General features: G+C 38.0%; 1 protein-coding gene across 5 annotated transcripts in view; it reads left to right on the plus strand.

Annotated features, from left to right (window-relative positions):
- The window catches only part of LOC115051268 (septin-7-like), a 31,178-nt gene that overhangs the window by 2,668 nt on the left and 5,738 nt on the right, over positions 1–22,772 (plus strand). For 2 of the 5 annotated variants that reach the window (XM_029514597.1, XM_029514598.1), the window contains exons 1-11: positions 9,129–9,182; positions 9,630–9,813; positions 10,974–11,080; positions 14,939–15,039; positions 15,141–15,275; positions 17,509–17,626; positions 19,019–19,111; positions 19,341–19,437; positions 20,992–21,043; positions 21,402–21,527; positions 21,953–21,973. In XM_029514597.1, coding sequence (XP_029370457.1) covers positions 9,144–9,182; positions 9,630–9,813; positions 10,974–11,080; positions 14,939–15,039; positions 15,141–15,275; positions 17,509–17,626; positions 19,019–19,111; positions 19,341–19,437; positions 20,992–21,043; positions 21,402–21,527; positions 21,953–21,973 — 1,073 coding nt within the window. In that variant the 5' untranslated portion in view covers positions 9,129–9,143. Of the gene's footprint in view, positions 1–4,909; positions 5,013–7,608; positions 9,183–9,629; positions 9,814–10,973; positions 11,081–14,938; positions 15,040–15,140; positions 15,276–17,508; positions 17,627–19,018; positions 19,112–19,340; positions 19,438–20,991; positions 21,044–21,401; positions 21,528–21,952; positions 21,974–22,772 lie in introns of those variants that run through there. The other 3 variants (XM_029514602.1, XM_029514601.1, XM_029514603.1) reach the window with 3 other exon arrangements.

Genomic DNA, 22,772 nt, shown 5'->3' on the forward strand with positions numbered 1-22,772 from the left:
GGGTTCATTATCTTGGACAGCCACATATGACAACTTCACTTGGACAAAAATGGTGCCGGACTTGATTGCAGTGTAAGAACTTTTTACACTGTACCCCTGTAAAGGGAAAATTTGGTTCAGATCTCTGAAGGGAAAAATCATACTAAATAAAAACAAAATTTGTTCTGGATAATTTGTCATTTTAATTTGTTTTGAAGAAGGGTGAAAATTTGATTAAAATTGTAAATCCAACATAGCGTGAAAAAAATCAGACTTTTTATTTTGAAACCATAATGCCTACATTCATGGTAGATTCATTTGCTACATACTGAGTAATCTAATGATAAGGCTATCATTGGTTGTATCTTGCAGCCAGAGCTGGGTAGCGTGTTGTTTATGCTGTTGCACAGTGGCAGTGAAATAGCACAGATGGGCAAGTCAGGCATTCGGCCAGACTGGCGCAGTGTCAGATGGCATGGTGGTCAAATACCAGGGGAAACACTATGATGACTGACCTTAGTGCGCTCTTGGTTTGTTCTGGTCTGTCATTGCAATTGAGTGTAAACTGGTCAGGTTCCTGGGCATAAATTGGGGTTTTCATCCCCCATATGCAGGAAGAAGTTTGTGTATATGGCTGTAGCCAGGCCTATGTCAGGCTGGCAGTGTGAAATCACTTCATAGGCTCAAGTTAAATTACTGAAATCTGTGCAATTTGTGTTAATGTTGTCAAGGCTATTTTACATAGCTAAATTTAGTAATCTTTCAGTAAATGAAGATGCAGCCTTCCCTTTCAATTTCTTTAGTCTCTTGTGTGTTCTCGCGCAATATTGTCCATTGTCCATCTGTCCGGGCTTTTTCGACATTCATATATATCTATAAATTTATATGCACACAAACGCACTTTATATATTTTTTTTACAATTCTACCAATTTGACCCCATTCAATGTTTATCATGAAAATAAAAAAGAAGTAGCTCACTTTTTTTTTAGGCTTCATATTTCATTACTTTTCCTAATTTAAGGGGTTAAGCATAAAATTATCATGATACTTTGCCCTACACATTTTGCACATACTGGTCTTCCTCTGGGGTCAATTTTACCCAAAGCTATTTCAGCTGTCTAAAACATGTCTGTTTGTGTCACTGTTTGTGTGGCCTCAGATTCCTACACTTGCAGGTGTAGAGTTGATACTTTTAAGTGGATACATCACAAGGGGACAGGGAAAGCGTAATTCCCAAAAGAACTTTAGCTCTTGCTATGCTGACTTTTGATGAACGATTGGTTGTGATTGGTGGGAATTGTCCATTCTGACAATATATGCAAATTAAACCTGTTAAATATGCATCAAAATTTGGGCCACATATGATGGACAGTCCAGCTATATGTCGGCAACATCCAGGTTTACACAGTTAAATTCCCTGAGGAAGCACCTGAAAAAATCAGGGAACGAAGGTTATGCTTGACAAGGCTGAAAGACTGTATGGGCATAAAATGTTGTCATGTGATTATATTTACATGTGATTACATTTTACATCCTGGTGAGGAACCCCAACATCTGGAATGGTGGATACCACAGGCAGGAAATGCTGCAGGTGCCAGGTTTGTCCCACCCAATATTATTCACGAGTATGACCTGTGCTCAAAGCAAGAAATATGTTTGTGAGTAAGTATGGCAGTATAATGGTTCGACTGTTGCATCACTGTTGTGGCACTGTTGTGGCTTCTGGGGGTTTCCTCTGGGTACTCCGGGTTAGGGTTAGTCCAAAAAAATGCCTTTTTGGGTTAATTGGTGATTCTGAATTACCCGTAGATCTGAGTGTGAGTGGTTGTGTCTGCAAAGTGCATACTTGAAAGCTTGACTGTCCCCTTGCCCTAAAAGAAAAATATGATCTACAATCTGTGTATTTCTCTCACACACACGTTATAAATAAAAACTTTCATATTCTGACCATTGTTATCATGTTTTTTAAAATTCTGCTAAAACTTTGAAAATCCCACATAATGGGGGTGAGAGAAACTTAATGGTGAGTGACTACAAATATGTTAATAAAAATTTTAATAAAAACAATAGAAATAAGCACATGAAAGATCATGGGATCACCAAAGTCAATAGGGTTCATCCAAGATTTAAACAAACTTTTCCAGTTACGTTCTCTTTACTTTGAAAGTTTGGCCTGATGGTGGCACTACAGGAAATTTGCTAATAAATTTTGTTTATCAAGGGATTATTTATGTATTCAATGAGTTAACAAAGTGCCTGATGCAAAAACTTGGTAAATAATTTATTTTAAATCACCTCCTGGAAGTAGATATCCCAAGGATCAAATGTGTTCTTATATTTAGGGATAATCGGACATTAAAAACTGGTTCATGTTACGAGTCATCTAGCAGACCAATATCCAGCTATTAACATAACTACTTTGTTGTGACATCACAAAGTTCCAGAGGGCTGGACAACTGGTTTTAAGGTTCAGTTGCTGAACATAGGCTGTGAGCTTTTCTCAGAGGACTGAGACCCTTTGATACTTTGACTGGATTAATATACTTAGATTAACATACCTAGATTTGATGTGCAATTATAAAGAACATTGACATCTACCTTTTTACTATATGGGACCTTCAATGTCACCTAGGACAGTGAAAGAATTAAATGCATTTTCCCATATGTGCATTTTTGTACATAAATAAATAAATAAATCAGTGTGAACTTGTAATCATGCAATTTTAGATAAGTTTTGTCCAGTGCAGAGTGGTGCACGAAACGTCTGTAGTATCCTAAGGCCTTCAGAAAGCACTGGTATCTCCACTATTGGTAATGCACAATTTGTGCTTCATGCCCTGCCTCTTGGTCAGGTGGACCTCCAGCTTCCTGGAGGCTCCCCACATTGTTTACAGCACAACATCCTTTTGGCTTACATTGATCTAACATTGTGTCACATTGATAATTACCACAATCACATTTTCCCACTTCTTGTTGTTGTTAGAATAAATTTGATAAAATAATAATAAAAAAAAAAATCACATAGACTGAGTAGTAAGACACTATAGCTATTGGTAACCTAAACTCACTGCAGGATCTGAACCAGTTTTAACAAGTTGCCTTATGAAACAATCTGTAGACATATGTGGCTTCAGTTTTCTGAAGCATTGAAACACATGTACATGATGCCTCCAGTTGTCACTTTACCCACAAAACAGCGTAGTCTCAAATTTGTCTGTGATGCTTTTTACGAAAAGGAAATGTCAGTACAGTGTTGTACATATTTTCATTGCATCTAAAAAAAAGTCAATATATAAACATCCTGCTACTACTGTCTTATGTGTGTCTCTTTCATATTGCTCTGCTGTTCGTCAGCTGTCTCCAGCATAGGACATACCTGGGCACCGTGTGCGTGTGTGTGCGTGTGTGTGTGCGCATGTGTGCGTGTGCGTGTGTGTGTGTGTGTCAAGGGGGTGAAAGATGTATAATGCACAAACATTCCTCTGAACACAAAGGAAATAACCGTTCAATCACATATATGGTTAACTAGCGGTTGGTGTCACATGATGTATGCAAAGTACTTGTTAGCAGTCACTGATTCAGCTTAAATCAGACTCTTGTCACGTACAGTACGTTTTACTCATTCCCACAGAGAAGTTTTGTGTGATAAGGGGAGTAGATTAATTGATGAGATTCTAAATGCCCATTGAACTGCCTGTCTTTGTAGTCTTTTTATTTATTTTTAATTAATCACAAATCCAGAAACATCAGAAGAGTCAAATGAGTTCCCAGTGTGAGTTAGAGCATGTTATTTGCTTTTTCATCTCTGCCATAAGCAGCCCATCTAAAGAGCTTGACACCCACAGGCTGATTGTTGAGCTCTGTTGAAGAACTTGCGTTGTTGTGTATGTGTTTATGTGACTGTTGTGTGAGATGAAGATCCTAATTTTTACATACAGGAACAGGGATGACATGTTAATTCCACACAGAGAGGCCACAGGCCTCGCCTTCAGACCCTGAACCCAGAATGATTGTTAACTAATCAATATTGAAAACTATGATTTTACATCTCATCATTGCATAGCTTTCATGCCTGTAAAATAACTTGTAAAGGACTGAAACCTAGTTTTTAAATTATTTGTATTTTATGTCTACTGTCATTGGAAAAAGGCTATTCTAGTCTAGTCTAAATGTTTTCATTGTGCTGTAAACTGTATTGATATTTTGTATACTGGGGTCATTCATTTAAAGTGTTCCTTTTCTAATAAATGTGTGTTTCTTTTTCACCCTCTTTTTGTGCCTGCTGGACCTACCTACTTCGACTGCTGCCTCTCTATATCATATTTTTGTCATCATGGTGACCTGTCTACTCTCCAACCCAGCTGTAAGTATTCTAATTCCCATCAGCCTCTGGACTATATAGACTATGTAGTAAAAATAGCCAATAAAATATCACTGTTAACCAAAGGCTCATAAAGGGGATTTCTTTTTGCTTTCTCTTTTTAGATATTTGAAATTATGTAATTTGAATTGAAACATCTATAGCCTATGAGATGTGAAATTAGAACTTTTCTTTTTACTTTCACTAAACAGGCGATGGTTTCACTAGTGTATATTAATCTAAGAGCATTCATTCATTCATCCTCTTATGATTATCCATTTTTGGGTTGTGGGGGGTGCTTGAACCAATCCCTGTAGACATTGGGCGAACTCAGGGTACAACCTGGATAGGTCACCAGTCCATCACAGGGCCAACACCTACAGAGACAAACAACCACTCACACTCAGACCTACGGACAATTTAGAGTCACTAATCAACCCAAACATGAATGTCTTCGGATGATGGGAGAATGCTGGCTGATGGTAAAATTTGCCACAGTCCGTATTCCTTTTCTAAGTCTTGTTTCCAATCTAGAAAAGTATCAACTGTATGTATATTTTGGTTCACAGCAACAGAAGAACCTGGAGGGCTATGTGGGCTTTGCAAACCTTCCCAACCAAGTTTACAGAAAATCAGTGAAGAGAGGCTTTGAGTTCACACTCATGGTTGTGGGTGAGAAAGAATCTTGATTTTGTTTTTGCTATTTTTATATGTTTCTTTTCAGTCACACAATCTTGCTTCTATCTTACAAGAAGAGACACTGATTGGATTATGTTGACTTTTTTACTTTCTCCTTTAAAAGCCTTAAAAGATACATATATGACGACATCTCTGTTTTCACTTGTGCATGTTCATGTGTGGAGCTTGACAGAAAGCTTTAACAGTTGGCTGTGAAAATAGATTAGAAACTATGAGTTGAGGAGGATAAGCTGCACATAAAACAAGATGAGGGAAACCATTGTAAAGAAAATGTTTGCAGTTCAGCAGCACAGGCAGTCCACCACTGCTGCATGTTTGTGTTTGCACTTTTGTGTGTGCCTTGTTTCCCTTGGATTGTGGGGTTGGGGGGTGTTTCCTTTCATTCCATTAGTGCAGCCAAAGTCATAGCCTGAGCAGCTGCTGATTTGAAAGGAAACACGCCCAAAGAACCTTTCCTTTCTTTGCTTCATGTTTTCCAGGGCTACCTAGGCAGGAAGCTGCACTCAATTATCGTACAGTGTCGTATCCTTTCCACCAAGTTTCTAGCTATAAGTGTCTACCTGCCTTACAGGTTAAAGAACTTGTCTCCATGGTAATAAGAGCACCCTCTGTCTCCTGGCTGCATTCATGTAGTCACACACCAGAGATGCCCCACTTTATGCACTGACAATTTTGTGTGCAGCATGTAATTCCAAAAGCAGGGTAATTTGCTACTATGTTTGACATTATGAGGTGCCAGGTTGCCAGGGACATGGCACATGGCTGGTGTGTGTTGGGCTGCTGTTGCTTACTTGTTATGGAAAAACACTCATGGTCACACTAACTAGTAGTCTGTTGCATTGCTGCTGCTGTGGCTCTTTATCCTTACAGAGTTTGCAGGACGACTTTGTGTTAAGTTGCACTACATTTGAAATTTTCTCCACATAAAGCTGCTGAAATTGTTTAAAAAATTTACTTTCTTTTCCGCATAGGTTGCATATTGTTGAAATTATATCAAAATTACATCAATAGGTCTTTTCTATGTATATCATACAATTGCGTCAAAATCTCTTGTTCACACAGTGCATACCTCACATGGGTAGTATGCTGATAACAGAATCAAAAACAAGATGCTTTGTCCCCAGCATTACTTTTTTGAATTTTAGTCATAAAACACATTGCCAGCTAGGGACGGAAAGCACTGGCTATTGACACTGCACTTTACACCATTTTGCCTCCCCAGAGATGGGGTTGTTGCCTCACACTTAGAAGACCACTGCTCTAATGGCATTGCTGGTGGTCAATATTTGAGGATGAGGATGTGTCTTATGTACACAGAAACACATCTGGAGTTCTTTAAGAAGTTCTACTAAAAGCTGTCTTTAATGACGGACATTTAATGGAATATGTCTACAAAACTTGCTATTGTCTCTGTTAGACTTCCTGTTCAAAGAACCAATTGGTCTACGAGATGGTTGTTTTTGGTTTTACATGAAACATTTACTAAAAATGTTTTTCAAGGATAATTCATCCACGAAAAAAACATCTTTTTAGTTGTCTGAGATTGCATTGTTTCAAATACATTTGTTCATAGTGATAATAGCAGGCCTGCTATTCCCAGGTTCAGATAATGCCTTCCATTGATTTTGTTACATTGCATAGTGAAAACTTTCTTGTAGACTTTTGTGAAAATGGTAATGCTTTTGTTAGAAACGTTAGCTTCAAAAGTTTCCATTAATGTGAGAAGCTCCAAATCGCTCTCCAAGTCACAAGGAAGCCACACACAAGGATAAACTTTTTTGGCATAAAAAGTAATTAATTGACCTCCAGGGTGGAGGTCTTCATGTTTAGAGAATTTAATCTAATGAAGAAAATTTCAAAATATTGGCCCGGGGTGTAGCTCAGTGGTTGAGTTTCATGCACAAGGGTTGTGCCTGGATAAATGGGGAGGGTAGCGACAAGAAGGGCATCTGGTGTAAAAAATATAGCCAAAACAATTGTGCAAGTCATGGAGTTGACTTGCAGTGGCAGCCCCATTAGGGAAAAGCCAACAGTGGGAAGAGGCAAAAAAACAAACAACTTACAAAAAACATACTTTTCATCCATAGAGGAAGAAATGGTAGTTGAAGAAATGTACTAGTGTAAGTTTTATAAAAACGAATATTATTACGATACTGTAATTAATTAGATTTATGCTTGCAGTTCAGAAGTGTTTTCTATGTGACAAATGTTGTATTTGGATTTTCAGGTAACAAAAGATGCGTTTGGTTCAGTTATGGTTAAAGGTCCCCAAATGGCCTTGTGGAGTATAAGGGTCAAAGTATGTTTTAGTGTTGGTGTGAATGTTGTTCGTGAGCTGCAATTGTCAGTGGACAAGTGAAAGTGGGCCACAGCCATTTGTTGGTTAAAGTTAATATTTGACTGTGATTTACACATTAGCGGCAACTGCATTGGAGGTCTGCTGCCCTTGGTGCATTTGGTCCTGGGTAAAAGAGCTGAATGTTCTCACTTTTTTTTTTTTTTTTTTTTTTTTGGGGGGGGGGGGGGGATACCTTCAAATAAACTATAGTTGGAAAATTGATGTCTTTGCCAATAGATATTCGTGAAACACAGATTATCATGTCCCAGTGTTACATTTTTATTTTTACTGTCTCCTCCTTTTAAGGAAAATCCCATTCATAACAACAGAGGAGAGAAGATTACTGCTTGCACATGCACAAAAAAATCCCTTTCATATTTGAAAGGAGAACCTTTCATTTCACCTGCACATTATTATCCTGATGTCTTGGAAGCCCTGTCGAATGTACTTTCCCTCTGACTGCCTCCTCCACACAGTGGGAAGTGTCTTCGAATAAACTCCCATGGAAATCTCCTTTAAAGGAAACATATTGGCTGAGAGCCAGCTGTGCATCCAGCCAGCTCAACAAGAGTGGCCCCTTCTGGTACTCTAGCTGGGGTGTTTGGCTGCAATGACACTCAATGGCTTTTTTTATATGTCTGTCTGGCATAAAGGGTGTTCGTGAAACAGTTTTTTTATTTCTAGTTGTAGAAAACAGTATCCCTCTATCCATTGATGTGTCCTGGAAAACTCAGAAAAACTATGTTTTTCACCAGTTTTGCGGCTCTTACATCAGCCTTGAAGGGAAGATATAATTTTTTGTCAGTATAGTTTTTCCTCTCCATTAAATGATCTTAGCACTTATCTCTATGAGGTTTTTTTTTCTTAGACAGCAATAAAGTACAAAAATTGGTCACAAACCAAACAAAGTCCTGGCTCCCAGGACTTCCATGAGTTCTTGAAAACCCTTGGGGAAATAATTCAATGACTTTCTCATGTTTTCATTTTGCTGAGAGCAGACTGTCAGCTGTCTGCATCTGCATAGGCTTACCAATGTTTCATAGTTAGAAATGTTCTGAATGTCCCAGTTGTGGTCAATTGAAGATTGAAAATAATGTCAGATAGTTTAAGATAGGTTGCAACTTAAATCAACTCACTCTTTTTTGTAAAAACAACTGAAACTGACTAAAGTGCTGCACAAATCAGTAGAACAGTAAGGAACTTGAGATGAAGTAAAAATAAGCAAGACCTAAGGTAATAGAATTAAAATACTGAACTTAAAAAGGCCATGAAATTCACACATAAATAAATGTAGTGCAATAAAATTCAAACATGAACTGTGTCATAATCTGGAGTCTGCAAGCTAATATATTTGGAGTTTTGGAAATGCTGCTGGTCACGTTTTAGTTTGTAAACTGATGGTTTTTAATCTGCAGAGGCAGAAAGAAAACTTCAGGAAAACAGAAACATTGATGCAGACATCTATGTTTGTTGAATTTAATTCAGAATGTGTGTTGTCCTGGTCTGATTACATAAGAAATCAACAACCGCACCCAAGCTATGTTTTTGTGTCCCCATGACCAGCTTGTTCTCGCATATCACTGTATAACCTGGCTATAAGATGATATTTACTTTCAGAAACCCTTGTCTCTCCTTATATCTTACGGTTGTTAAAACTTTTCAATTTACACATTTGTAAGATGTTTTTATCTAAAGTGAGTGACAATTGAGGGACATCAGGGAACAAGGGCAGATCAGACCACAACATTTTGGGGTGGGAATGCCAGATGGTTTCCATGAAGATGGAGAAGGATGTCCTTGCTTTGGTAAGATTCAGTCGCTTGTTCAACACCTAAGCGACTAGGCACAGAGTAGACAATCTGCTTCCTGTTTAAACTCTTATGCTCTGTGTACATCAGTGGTTGCCCCCACCCCCTTTATACTGTGCCTAGACCTGGAATCGGATCTGCATCTCTCTGGTTGACTCTGATCTCCTGATGTTTCTCTTAGCTCTTACCCCCCTTAACCCAAGTTTACATTTTGGAATATATACATTTCGCCCAGTGTTTGCACACAGCCCCCTCTCTGATGACCATTCTCTTTCAGCCTTGAAGGAATGTTTTTGTTGGTTGCTCTTGTTTCATCACAGAATAGTTACAATCAATGAAACATTTCTTACAGCCTGTAAGATAAATGTATCGTTGGACTCTGAGGAAAATATTTGAGTGTGTTGAGTGAAGGATCCTTTTGTGTAATGTTTTCTTCATCATCAGATTCTCCTCTCATCGAACACTGAATGGTGTTGGCAGTGGTGGCCTATCTTGTCACTTGTAAAGGTCAGGAGCTGTTTGGCTGTAGTGGCAGATAGGCGTATGACTGCCTCTTCTCTCACACTGAGGCCTTTGTTCAGCAGCTCCTTGTTGCCCTCCGCTCACCCTAGTCTTCACATGGTAGATGGTATTGAATTACTACAGCCTTCATCTGCTTGAACTAGCTTGTTTTTGTTATTATTTAAGCTTAAGAGGATCAAAATTTCTGCTTCGTAAATAAATAAACTGTTGAATCAAAATGTTTTGGTTTTTTTTTCCCCCCTTTTGCATAAAACATATTTGTATTTATATTGGATGCAACTGACCTTTTCTGAAATCTGAGGTGGTTATTTTCAAACAAACATGTTCCTTTTCATCTGAAAAATATGATTTGTCGACCAAGATACCACAATATTTTTGTTGCTAAGAACACACAACAATGTTGCCACACATACCTTTATCCAAAATTAGAGCTCCTTGAATATAGGGATAGGTTCTGCAGCCAAAGGAACAGGACTATCCTCTGAAAACTATGCTCGTGCAAAATAACATATACTACTATGTAACATTTACATAGTATCAAAACAGTACTACAGTATTTTAAATTGAGAAAAATAAGTAGCCTGTGAAATTTTGCTCAAGACAAGTAACCATACAGGAACTTTGCCTCTAAAAGATAGTTTAAATTAATTACCAAAATTGAATGTGAGATGAGAGAAGGAATAACAAAACATTGTGAATCTGGGCATGTTTTAGACCACTGTTTGATACTGGACAGTTATCTATATGCTAAATACAGCTCAATCAGAACTCTAATCTGAGATTTGATGCCCAGGTCCCCTATCTACATAGTCCCTGTCAGAGGTTTTTTTTAATATATATAATTTACTGAAGAGAGGAGAAGAAACCTAAACGTTTGATTATTACTAACATTTTTAAATGCTCATTTGGAGTGATGATTAAAACTGGACCTGAATATAGATGCTGTGCCTTTTGATTTCTTAATTTTCCTCCGTTTATGTTACAGTGAGACTTACAGACGACTATAGTGGTTTAAACTCTCCTTTCTCATCTCCTCCCTTCCCATGATTCTCTGATTAGATTCCTGAAATGCCTAACCCTAACCCTAACCCTAATCTCAAACATGTAAAGAACGTCTAACGGCAGAGGACTGCATTATTAATGTATCTGATAAACATCTGGACATTGTTTCATGTGCCTTAGTCTGATATATAAAGGAGAATTAGGAAAACAAGTATAGTATGAAGTGCAACTCCTACAAGCTCATTCTGGCTCTTTATTTTTCAGGGGAATCTGGGCTGGGGAAGTCAACCATGATCAACTCACTCTTTCTGACAGACCTCTACTCCACTGATTACCCAGGTCCTTCGCATAGAATAAAAAAGACTGTACAGGTAAATTCTTTTTTTCTTAAGGACAAGTGCAAATTTATTCATTGACAAATTTTTAATTGCTTTACCCTCTCTCTGTGTTTTAGTCAAACACATTTTTTTTTTTCACCATGACACTGGCCAATTTAGGCATAAGAGTCTGAGGCTGCTACGATGCAGGTGTGTCCCAGGTATTTTGATCAGAGAGGCTGTTGTTTGAGATAATGCCTTACAAATGTGCACCTCCCAACTGCTGTCACCCATGAGTGAATGTGAGACAGAGAAACCAGTTCATCTGCTTTAACAGAGACGGTTTAGTCTTCTAAAAGCATAGCAATTTTGTATTGGGCAATGTAACTGTGGTTGATTGTTGTTAGTAGGGATCAACAGATACAACTTTTCAGGATGGGACTGATACCAAAACACCAACAAGGCAAATAACTCAAATATACCCGAAAAAGTACCTTTAATGTATTCACAATGGCATGGCAAATGAATACCCTAATTTGACCCCTTTTGCTGGCTTTTACTGTGACTGTGATCTACTTCGTTGTTTCTTCCATTCCCTCTGGTTGAGCACCACTTTCGTTAATAGGTATGTGCTGACTGTAATCAGGTGATGTCCATGCTGTTTTACCTTTGTTAGTAATTGCACAGTGTACTATAAAAGTTAATTATCACAAGGTTAACTGGTTAAACCAGACTTTCATTTTACAGTAGCTGTGTTGATATCACCATCACAGTGTCAGCCATTAACTAGTTGTATGGTGACTTAATGGCAGACTTAATGTATGAGGGCTACAGTCATGCCTGTTCCCATGTTGGGAACATGGGTGATGACTATCTTTTTGGATAGAAAATAATCCGTCTCACAGGTATTTCCAGAGATTTAGTTGAATACAATTAATTGTGGAAAGGGTTTCCTGCATGCAAAGCTAGTCACTTTTAGCTAAGGCTAAAAACCCAAGATACAAATCGTTGCATCTTTGTTCCACTCTGAATTTATTCTGAAAGTCCAGACCAGAAGTTATCATTCATAACTTTCCACAACTTTCACTCTTTGGATTTTTGTCTTCTTGCCATCTTGCCCGTCATACTACTGATTTCTGTTCACTACTTATCACAACTAATGACACTGAGCTGAAGAAAGACCTAGGGCTGAAACGAACTCACACGTCACTTGATCTAGATATTCAATATCTCACCAGCTGAAGCTGAACATTCAGTTATCCTGTAAACTCTTTGTAGAGAGGTAAAAGCAGACACACCGCTGGCGTTATTGCATGCATGTTTTACAGCAGCAGATGAGTATTGGCAGCCGCACCACATGTGCCACATTCACTGTGTTCCCAGCACATATATCAAAGTAAGAATACTCATGATACAAGATGGAATGCACCCAAGATAAGATAAGATACTTTATTTAAATAATTTTAGTGTTTGGTCTAGACCTGCTCTTATCCCACGTATGGGAAATTTGTTGTTACAGCAGCAACCACAGGTATAGAAAAAATACAAGAATAGAAACAAGGAGTAGAAGTACAAAGAAAAAAAAAAAACAAAGTCACAGTGATAATTATCAAGTGATGATAAAAAAACGTTAAAATGCAAAAAAAAAAAAAGCGATGTAACTCGTTAATCCAGAGTGCAGATTTTATTGCATCGACAGAGAGGCGTTATATAGTCTGATAGCTGCTGGAATGAATGACCTGCTGTAGTGCTCCTTCTTGCACCGTGGGTGTAACAGTCTGTTGCTGAAGGAGCTGCTTAGTTCTCCCATCGTGTCAGGACGGGGGTGGGAGGGGTTGCCCATGATGGATGTGATTTTGGCCAACATCCTCCTCTCACCCACCTCCTCAATGGAGTCCAGAGGGCAGCCCAGGACAGATCCAGCTCTCCTGACCAGCATGTTGAGCCTCTTCCTGTTGCTATCTGAACTTCCACTGCTGCTGCAAACCACTGCATAAAAGATGGAAGAGGCCAGTCCAATTTATTGTTGAACACCCAGCTATTTGTACTCCTCCACAATCTCTCTGTCCAGACCCTGGATGTTCACTGGCACAGTATGGAGTGGCTTCCTGCTGAAGTTGATGTATCACACTTGCATAATAATAACGAGCTTATCCACATCTGTATTGTTACTATAACAAGAAAATGAGTTCCATTGTTATATAGTTAAAAAGGTTTTAAGCATTGTAGATTATTCTTTTCCTACACAGAGACACAGTCGCACAGATCCGGTCTGTTCCAATACTTCTACAAAGTGGGTTAATGGCATATTATATCCTAATACCTTTGAAAGGTCTTTAGTGTTTGATATAAGAATATAAGAAAGTTAACCTTTGTATATTACAGTAAGTGATTAGTAAAAGTCAAAAAACACTTAACTCAGAAATTTCATGCTGCAGGATTTTGTGATACTGTATTTTGCAGGACAGCAAATGGAACCGCAAGCCTGCAGTCAGCTCAGTCAGCTGTGAGGGTGGGGCAGAGGAAGAGTTTTAGCCAGGTTATATGACTGCATGGATTGTAGTAATGTGCAGTTTGAATAAAATCTACAATAAAATGTATTTATATTGTATTTATAATTCATAATTTAAAATTTCTATGGTGATGGGTAATGATGCAACCCTGGAAATTAAACTGAAAACCATGTGTCGCACAAACAAATAGATATCTAACCAATTAATTGAATCATAGTGATTTTCAAAAAATAAAAAATAAAAAAAAAAAATCTGAAAAATGCAGTTGTTGCTCTTCTGTACTCAGCTCCATATAGGAATAAGATTGACCAGTAAGAGCCACTTACCAACAGTAAGGGGAAATTCTTCAGTATTGTTACAGGGGCTATAAGCAGTGTTGGAACGGTTGGATTACAATAAATTAAATATGTTTTTCCTAAATTTATGAGCAGAGAGAAACTGATAATTTTTGGTCCATCATATACGATGTATGATGTTTTGCCAAAGAAAATTTTAAGTCTCTTAATTGGAAATGCAAAGAAGATGGTGCTGAAAAACAATCTCCTTCAGCATATGGAAGACATGTTGCTTAGTTAAATAATTAAAGAGGTTCACATTGAAAGACATTATTTAATCATGCTCCTGTATAACTGAATTAGATTTTAAGAAATTTCTTTGAACAGAACAAGATTGTCTAATTAAATAATTCATTCCAGAGCAATATTTAGTGTTTTTCTGTGAAGCTTGGATACTGAAAAATGTAAATGCTGAACACCAGACCTCTTGATAAAACAAGGTTTTTCGTTTTTTTTGTTTTTTTTCCCTTATCTGGTCTATGTTCAGACCCACATATTCCATATGTCTTTTCCCAAGTGTTGTATATTTATGTCTGGCTTGCTGTATGTTGAACCTCTGGCTGGCTGGTTGACAGTCTGGTTCAGAGAACCAATTAAAATTAAAGCTCATCTGTTAATCATGGGTTGTGCCTCTACGCCATGCTGATCAAAGCTTAGCCATTCTGGCCTGTTTGACACTGCTTCAGAGGCAGATTTTTTTTTTGCTGCATCCATCCACTGCACAGTTTTGTTCATCCCTCTTTGGTCTATCCAAAGCTCTGTGCTCCTCTGAAGTTGTGTACTCAGTGGAAGCTAAATAGTTTTAGTTGGCTGTGATTGGTTTGCAGGGCTCTTTTGTTGTGGTGTGCTGGGTATGTGAAGAAGTAGCTATAAAGTTAGTGGTCATAATTCCTTTGGAGAGGGATTTGATATTTTATGCCCCTTTATCCCTGATTTTGGTACCTTGAGTTCGTGTAGAGTATTCCCTTTTTTTTTTTTTTTAAATAAATAAATTCACTCACTTGATCTCCAAAATTCTCCAAAGTTCTCCAAATTGGTTCCTGTCAATATTTTCGTCTCCTCAGGTGGAACAGTCAAAAGTCCTTGTAAAGGAAGGAGGAGTCCATCTTCTACTTACCATCGTTGACACCCCAGGCTTTGGTGATGCCGTTGACAACAGTAACTGGTGCGTTCAGCCATTTGTTTTTATGTATGTTATAATAAAAATATAATTCTGTGGATGTATCACTGAACCTGAAACTGATTTGACTATTGTGTGGTCCTCAGCTGGCAGCCAGTCACCGATCACATCGACAGCAAGTTTGAAGATTACCTCAATGCAGAGTCGCGGGTCAACAGACGACAGATGCCAGATAACAGAGTGCACTGCTGTCTGTACTTCATTGCCCCGTCAGGTCATGGGTAGGTATCACATGGGGCAAAGAGGTGGAATTTTTAAGGTGTACTCTTTAATAGAATACAATTAGGCTTCTCTCACATCTTGGTCGCATTAGGTGGTATGTGACAGTTTGAGAAAAGATGTCCTGTCACAGGTTAGAAGTAACACAAATACTCAATAGGTTTTTGATTTGATAAATGAATCAGTTTTACTAAAATGAGATAATCACATTATTTTAGAATTAGGAATTTAACCTTTCAGAATGTTTTTCTGTAAAACATTTGCAGAATGATAAAATAGTTTATTGGCATGTCAGTAAAGAAAGATCAAGACATAAAAATACAATTGAATTAGAAATGTATGCGGTCTCTCATATGACATTCTTAAAGGTTATCATTGAAGAGTACACATGTAAAGAGTAGACTCTATCAAAAGATGGCCATAGTCTTTAAAAGTCACAACCTCCACAGACCACAAATGAAAGCAGGATGTATCCATACACCCAACAGAAGAGGAAGCTGTCTGAAAGTTTTTAGGCCAGTTTGGTCCTATATCAATCCCTTTTGAAGATCAGAGGTGTGGCTTGTAGTGTTACAGGCCCAGACACCCAGAATTGCTAACCCCTGCAAAAGGCCCTGTGGCTCACAGCCAGTTTCCAGCCACTGGCAGTCTCCTCCCCATTTCCAGATACCATACAAAATGTGTCTGGATTCCACAGATACACACCCACTGTTGTGGTATTATTCAGCTGCAAGATGCCATTAACAACTGGTTTCTCCACAAAAACAGACACACATGCTAGTGCCTTATTAACTGCCTAAACTTTAACCATACTAAAACCACTTTGAACCATCATGAACCTCCTATCTCAATTCACTTTAATCACCTTCAGTTCTAAATTAATAATTCTGGTTTCATTGAAAATAAACTAAAGCTGCTATATCCCTTACAGAATGTGATAGCAGATTTCCAACTCTTCTAACCCTCAGCCTCATAGAACCTAGAAGTACTAGAAGTAAAATCCATAGTCCCTCCATATCAATACATGAAATATGAGCACAACAGCAGAGCAGAGCGCTGTATCTTGGCTCTGACCACTGACAAGCACACACATTAACACGCGCTTTTCTGCCTACAACAACGGGTGGCTTTTCAGTCCTGGGCTGTTTATCCTGGCAGCCCATAGTTTGAGGTATTGACCTTTGACAGCTCTCTGGCAAATGAAAAGCACCTTATCATTCCTTTGATTTTAAACGTCTGCCTTTGCACTGTTTGTGAGAGTTTGTATGTGAGGCCATACAATCAGACCATCAGATTATTACACCAGCATTGGCTTTTTAGAGACAAGTGCAACTTCACTGATTTATGTTTTCTGATAAGGAAAGATCAGTTTATTTGCTCTGTTATGCTTATCCTGTGAAAACAAATGTGTTCAGCTGCTCAGGAGGAGCTTAAATAGCTCCTTATGATGTAATAGTAGGTTGTAGCCCTATTAGAGAGTAACTATGTTCCCTAGGTTACCTTTTGTAACCTTCATTGTAAAATATCTCAGAGGTTTTGAAAAGACTCTCTTCACTCCTTAAACCTTAAAGATCTTTTTAGAAGAAGTTCATTTTGACAGTAGTCCTAATGAAAAACTGTGTCAGTATCTGCTCAACTTCTGAATTGTACAACTCTAATTCTTTCCCCACGAATAGCAACTTGAAAGAAAGGTTTGTAGTCCAAGGCATTTCACATCTCATCCAAAGGCTTCCTTACTTCTGCACTGCTGAAGGTTTCAACCTGTATAGCTTCAAAGACCTGCAATGTTAAAAGCTCCTTAGAGCAGGAAGCTATTGAGGAAAACATTCCACACAATAATTCACTGCTGCCAGACATAACAATAATTCTTACAGTTTGTTTCTATATGCTGTTCCCCCGTTTTGTTTGTCCTGAGACATCATAGAGAAGTGGGACAAATCAACTTCTTTCTTCAACCTTTAATTTTATTTTAAAGTAAAAGAAAAAACATTTAAATATTTTCAATTGTCTAATGGAATGTTGTAGTTAATAATCCTGTTTGTAGAATAGAAGCATTTTTTTTTTTTTTATCTGTTGAGCAGGGCAGTACTACAAGCCAGGTCTCATTCACAATGAATAGTAACCTTCATATCCCATCTTTTTTTAATCTTCCACTGAATGGCTCTGATGAAATAGACCATCTACACACACAATGACAACCTTCTCTGCCTCCTCTCTTCTTTTTTTTCTCCACAGACTGAAGCCCCTCGATATTGAATTCATGAAACGCTTACATGAAAAAGTAAATATCATCCCCCTAATCGCCAAAGCTGACACAATGACTCCTGAGGAGTGTCAACAGTTCAAGAAACAGGTATGTTTTGTTTTTGGCAAAATTTACCATAATATCCGGACTATAGAGCGCATCTGAATATAAGCCCCACCCACTAAATTTAAAGAGAAAAACAGTTTTGTCCATATATAGGCTGTACTTGTTTATAAGCCGCGGGTGTTAGAAACATGGGAGGAAATGGCATGTGGCAGGAATGATGTTACACAGAAAGATTTCGCCTTTTCGTTGGTTCGATCGATCGACTTTAACTCGAAAGCTGCATCTTATGCATTGCCTTGTCTGTTTTCCATGATAAGGGTGTGTACATGAAGCGCAAAATGATGACTGATCTGGGTCGTGGGCGGAGGGAGAGAGTCTGAAAAAGTTGTTAAATGATAATTCTACTAATCCATTTACATTGCTAATGAAACATTAATCTTAACATTTACACACAAATGTCATAGTTACATTTATCAAAGCAAAGTTCTGTATGATGAAAACTGTATTAAAAACCTCCTCAGAGATGCATTTGAAAATCCTCTGAATAAATGTCCAATAAATTCACTTACTATCTGCATATTATCAAAATATTCTACATGTTTGAATGGGAATATACATTCAGAATAAATTCAAATTTGGAATATCCAAACAAAATATGCTTTTTAAATGACCTTACAGTTTCCCAATAACAACAGTAATAGTGGGATATGTGTAGTTGTAAATGTAATCACTATAAGTTCCTCCATGAATACCCTGATTGCCACATGATCACAACTTTCCTTTGTGATCTTTTAACCCCTGGCCTTGGAAGATTGAAGTCTCCAAAGTAACTGTTAATCAGTGCCCAAATGACTATTGTGATATGGTAGTGGTACATAGCTTAAATTAAAATTGTGAAGTTTCAGAAATACAAACATCTTTTCTAGATCATGTATGTGATGTGCTCATCCTTTCAGGAATGACAAAAACACTTCTGCAAAGACCAGCAAAGGCACTATTCAAAAATCTCTAATAATTGGAATTCTGTGTTCAGAATTGTTGTTTTTTTTTTTTTTTATATAAATTTTTTTATTGACGTGTAAATGTGGTCCTTCTCTAAGGCAACATTACTGATGTTGGATTACAGTACATCATAGATGACTGTGGCAGTGAAGAGAGGTCAAAGTGAAAGATTTTTTTGCAGTGTCTTTACTCTTACGTCTCTTTTTACTTTTATGTTATCCTGTTTACTTCGACAATGTTGCTTCACAAGTCTTAACATATTATGTTGGCATACAGGTACTAAGTATGTAGTAATCATTACAACAACTAGTATGTGCTTATATAACTGTATGTTAACCGACCACCAGTGCAACTGTTGGTGGACTTCTTCCACATACATTTCACTCCTTTACATTAAGAAATTATTTGCATATTCACCTTTCCTGTATTCAGATCATGAAAGAGATCCAGGAACATAAAATCAAAATCTATGAGTTCCCAGAGATAGACGATGAGGAGGAGATGAAGATAATCAGGAAAATCAAGGTATGTTCTTCTACTGTAACTTTGAAGCAAACTCAATAATATTGGGTATACCTGTTGTAAGGCACATGTTTTGGTACCACTCAAACTCTGTATAAAGTTACATCTGCTTGTGTTTTTTGAATGATGTCATCCATAACTGTCTGTTCCCACGCAGTCAGAGCCTCCAGTGTATTTTTATCTGTTACATGCGAGCTGTACTGCAGTTGTTTCCTCTCCCTTCTCCCTGCAGGATCGTTTACCCCTGGCTGTTGTTGGTAGTAACACCATTATCGAGGTCAGTGGAAAGAGAGTGCGTGGCAGGCAGTACCCATGGGGTGTGGCTGAAGGTGAGAGATCAAAGGTCCACTGATCCCAGCCAGCAAATTCAGTCTCAGAGTCTCAGTGTCACACAAATGCAAACAAACCAAACATCTGTGGCTGTTTGCAAATCTGGTTAAACCAGGGTAGAAATGCTAGGTAGGTAGTGTTACTGAGAGATCTTAGCTATGACTCTACACTTTATTACAATTGTTCATTTCTGTTTAGAGTTATGTCATCACATGAAACTATTACAATTTTTAATCTGTAGTTCTCATCGTGGTCCAAGATTGTTTTATTTATAGAACAAACTGAAATCAGTTTGCTATATTACAGTACATTTTAACAACATTGTGGTAGCACTGTTAACTATGGGAATTGTTGTGATATTTGATTTTTATCCCATTTCATCAACAACACAAATTGTGAGTTTTTGTTTCTCTCTCATCCCAGCATCAAGCGCACAAATGCACATGGAGATATAAGATTACCTACAGCACACATGTAGATAAGTAGGCTAATAAACAAGAAGAACATTTTATTTGGTTATTTTTAAACAAAAAAAAAACATTATAATCAAATACTGACCAACAGTATTTCCCTGATCAATGTAAACATACAGGTTTTATAATGATACACCAAAACAGCATTGCAAATATCTTGAGAAAATAAAAGCACAGGTGGTAGGTCTCAGTGATACAGACACTAGGTTTTCATGATGTTTTGTGAGAAGAACTAAATGGCCACAGGACGTTTTTAAGATTCCTCCTCTGGGTATCTTTGAAACATGTTTATGTCTCAGCATAAAACCTATATGACTGATTATAGTGTTCACTTCCATCAGGGTCAGATTCATCAATATAACTAGATGATCTTTTTCTTTTTCTTCTTCTTCTTCTTTTGATTCAACACTTAAATTCCTGTACCCACAGTTGCTATTATTTACTGATCGTAGAACAGGAGCTGAGCTGGAACTGAATGGAAAAAATAACTCATTGAGCAATGACGCTCAGCACATCACATGCCACACCAGGACACAGGGATGCGTGTGCACACACACATTTGGACAGTAAATTTATATTGGGGGCCAGACAGGGATGTTTAATTCTATAAGTAAAGAACACAACCAAGTATAACCGATATGGTAAAAAGACAGTGATAGATTGGCACCACCATTGGGAACAGTTTTCTCCTCAGCAAAGGACCTGACAGTGCTCTTTGACTGACTCACTGGGGCCTGATGCAAAACACAATGAGGTCCTCATCTTAATGTTATGAGGACACTGTTACAGTTTGACTATGACTGGGTTTGTGCTTTAGTTGTGTTGCACAGCTGTGTGCAGCACAGTGCAGACTGCTGGGTGACAGCTGGCATTCTATCGTCAAGCTAGTGAGTGAGTTTTTGAACAGAAAAATGTTTTTGGCTCCACGTCAGAATAAATATAGAATTGGGGTGGGGAGAGAGAGAGACGGCCAGGCTCCTAGGAAGCCATAGAAGCCAGTCAAATTCAACAGTATATATATATATATATATGTACTTCACACTATTCTATCTTAACTCTGCTCTGTTTCTCCACCTATAGTGGAAAATGGAGAGCACTGTGACTTCACAATCCTACGGAACATGCTCATCAGGTGAGCAAAAAGACCTAATAACATTTTTATTTTGTGTATTTATTTTTTTTATTGTACTTGCTAAAAAATATGAAAAGTTTGTTTTAATATTGTGATTTTAGGATTTTTTTCTACATGTCTTCATGCAAGTATACTATGTGTGTGTGTGTGTGTGTGTGTGTGTGTATGTATGTATATATATATATGTATATATATATGTATATGTATGTATATGTATGAATGTATATATATATATATATATATATATACATATACATAATGCAATTTACCTATACTTGTGCAGGTTTGCACAAGTGCAAGCTTAGAGGACTGGTTTTGTAAACAGCGTTAATGGAAAGATATGCCTCTTGTTTTCCAGGACCCACATGCAGGACCTGAAGGACGTGACAAACAATGTTCACTATGAAAACTACCGCAGCAAGAAACTAGCTGCAGTCACTTACAATGGTGTGGACAACAACAAGAACAAGGGGCAGCTTACCAAGTGAGTTAAGGGATAAAATGTACACAGTTCTGCGCTGTTGATGTTTGTCAAATACTTATTCGCATTGTGTCTGGATACTGTTGGTCATGAGACCGGGACCTGATGACTGCATTATTCACTGTGTAGCTGGAGGAACCTGCAGTTTGGAGGTCTAAATTTAGGAGCGAGTGACCTGCAGATTAAAATCGGCAAGCTGTCACTAAAGCTGCTAAATCTTCACTAAACCATTTCCAGGCCCAAACACACCAACACTGACACCATAATAACCAGTCACCAGAATCAGTTGTGTCTAATCTCTCAGTACTAATTCAGGTACCATCTGACTCCTAATCTGGCTGCAGCTGTCAGTGATCACCAGCACCCATAGAAGCTAATGCATGGTTCATAGCAGCACGCTAAGTGTCTGTGCATTTGTTTGTTTCTAGACCTGAGACGACTGATGGCATGTAAGTGTTACTTCACTTCTTCATAACCTCTAAAGAATCTACCTTTGCTTCTTGCCAGCCTTTCATTCCCCCTGCCTGGAAATCTGTTTCACTACAAGGACAGTGACAACAAAAACTAAAAAAGTGATAAAAATATCACATTTGAAACGCTTCTGTGTTAGTTTTGTAAAATACAGTGGCTGTAAAAGTGAACCATTTGGAATGACATGTATTCATGTTTGAATTTGTCTTAAAATATGGTCTGATCCTCATCAAAGTTACACCAGTTATTAACCAGAAGAAGACCCAACATTGGTTCATCACACATTTCACACAAAACATAGACCAGGCCACAACGGAGGAAACTACCGCTTTCCTAAATAACATGCCTGTGATCCTTAAGTTGGCCACAGAGCACTTTGACCCACCACAAAATGGTTTTTAGTGGACTGATGAAATTGAAGTTGACTTCAGAACCAGCTACAGAATGGTTTCAACAAAAGAAAATCTGTGAAAAAACCTCTGCTCTGGAAAGAGGAACAGCCCTCTGAACATTGCACTGGTCTGATCAGCAGCTATTTGAAGTTCAGGTTACCACTGCCACTTCAAGACCATTTATTTACTTACTCTCTCCGCCACCACTGTGACTGTCCAATGGGTGTGACTAAGGAAGACATTTAGGTTTATCTGTCAAGACTTTGGACTTTGATGAAGAATATATCGCATTTTATGACCAGTTCATGAGGAATACCAAGTCACTCCAAGTAGCTCACTGACTTTTTCTTGCTGCTATATGTAATCAGTGTAATTTCGGGGTTCC

The sequence above is a fragment of the Echeneis naucrates genome, chromosome 11, assembly GCF_900963305.1.
Source record: "Echeneis naucrates chromosome 11, fEcheNa1.1, whole genome shotgun sequence".
Lineage (NCBI taxonomy): Eukaryota > Metazoa > Chordata > Actinopteri > Carangiformes > Echeneidae > Echeneis > Echeneis naucrates.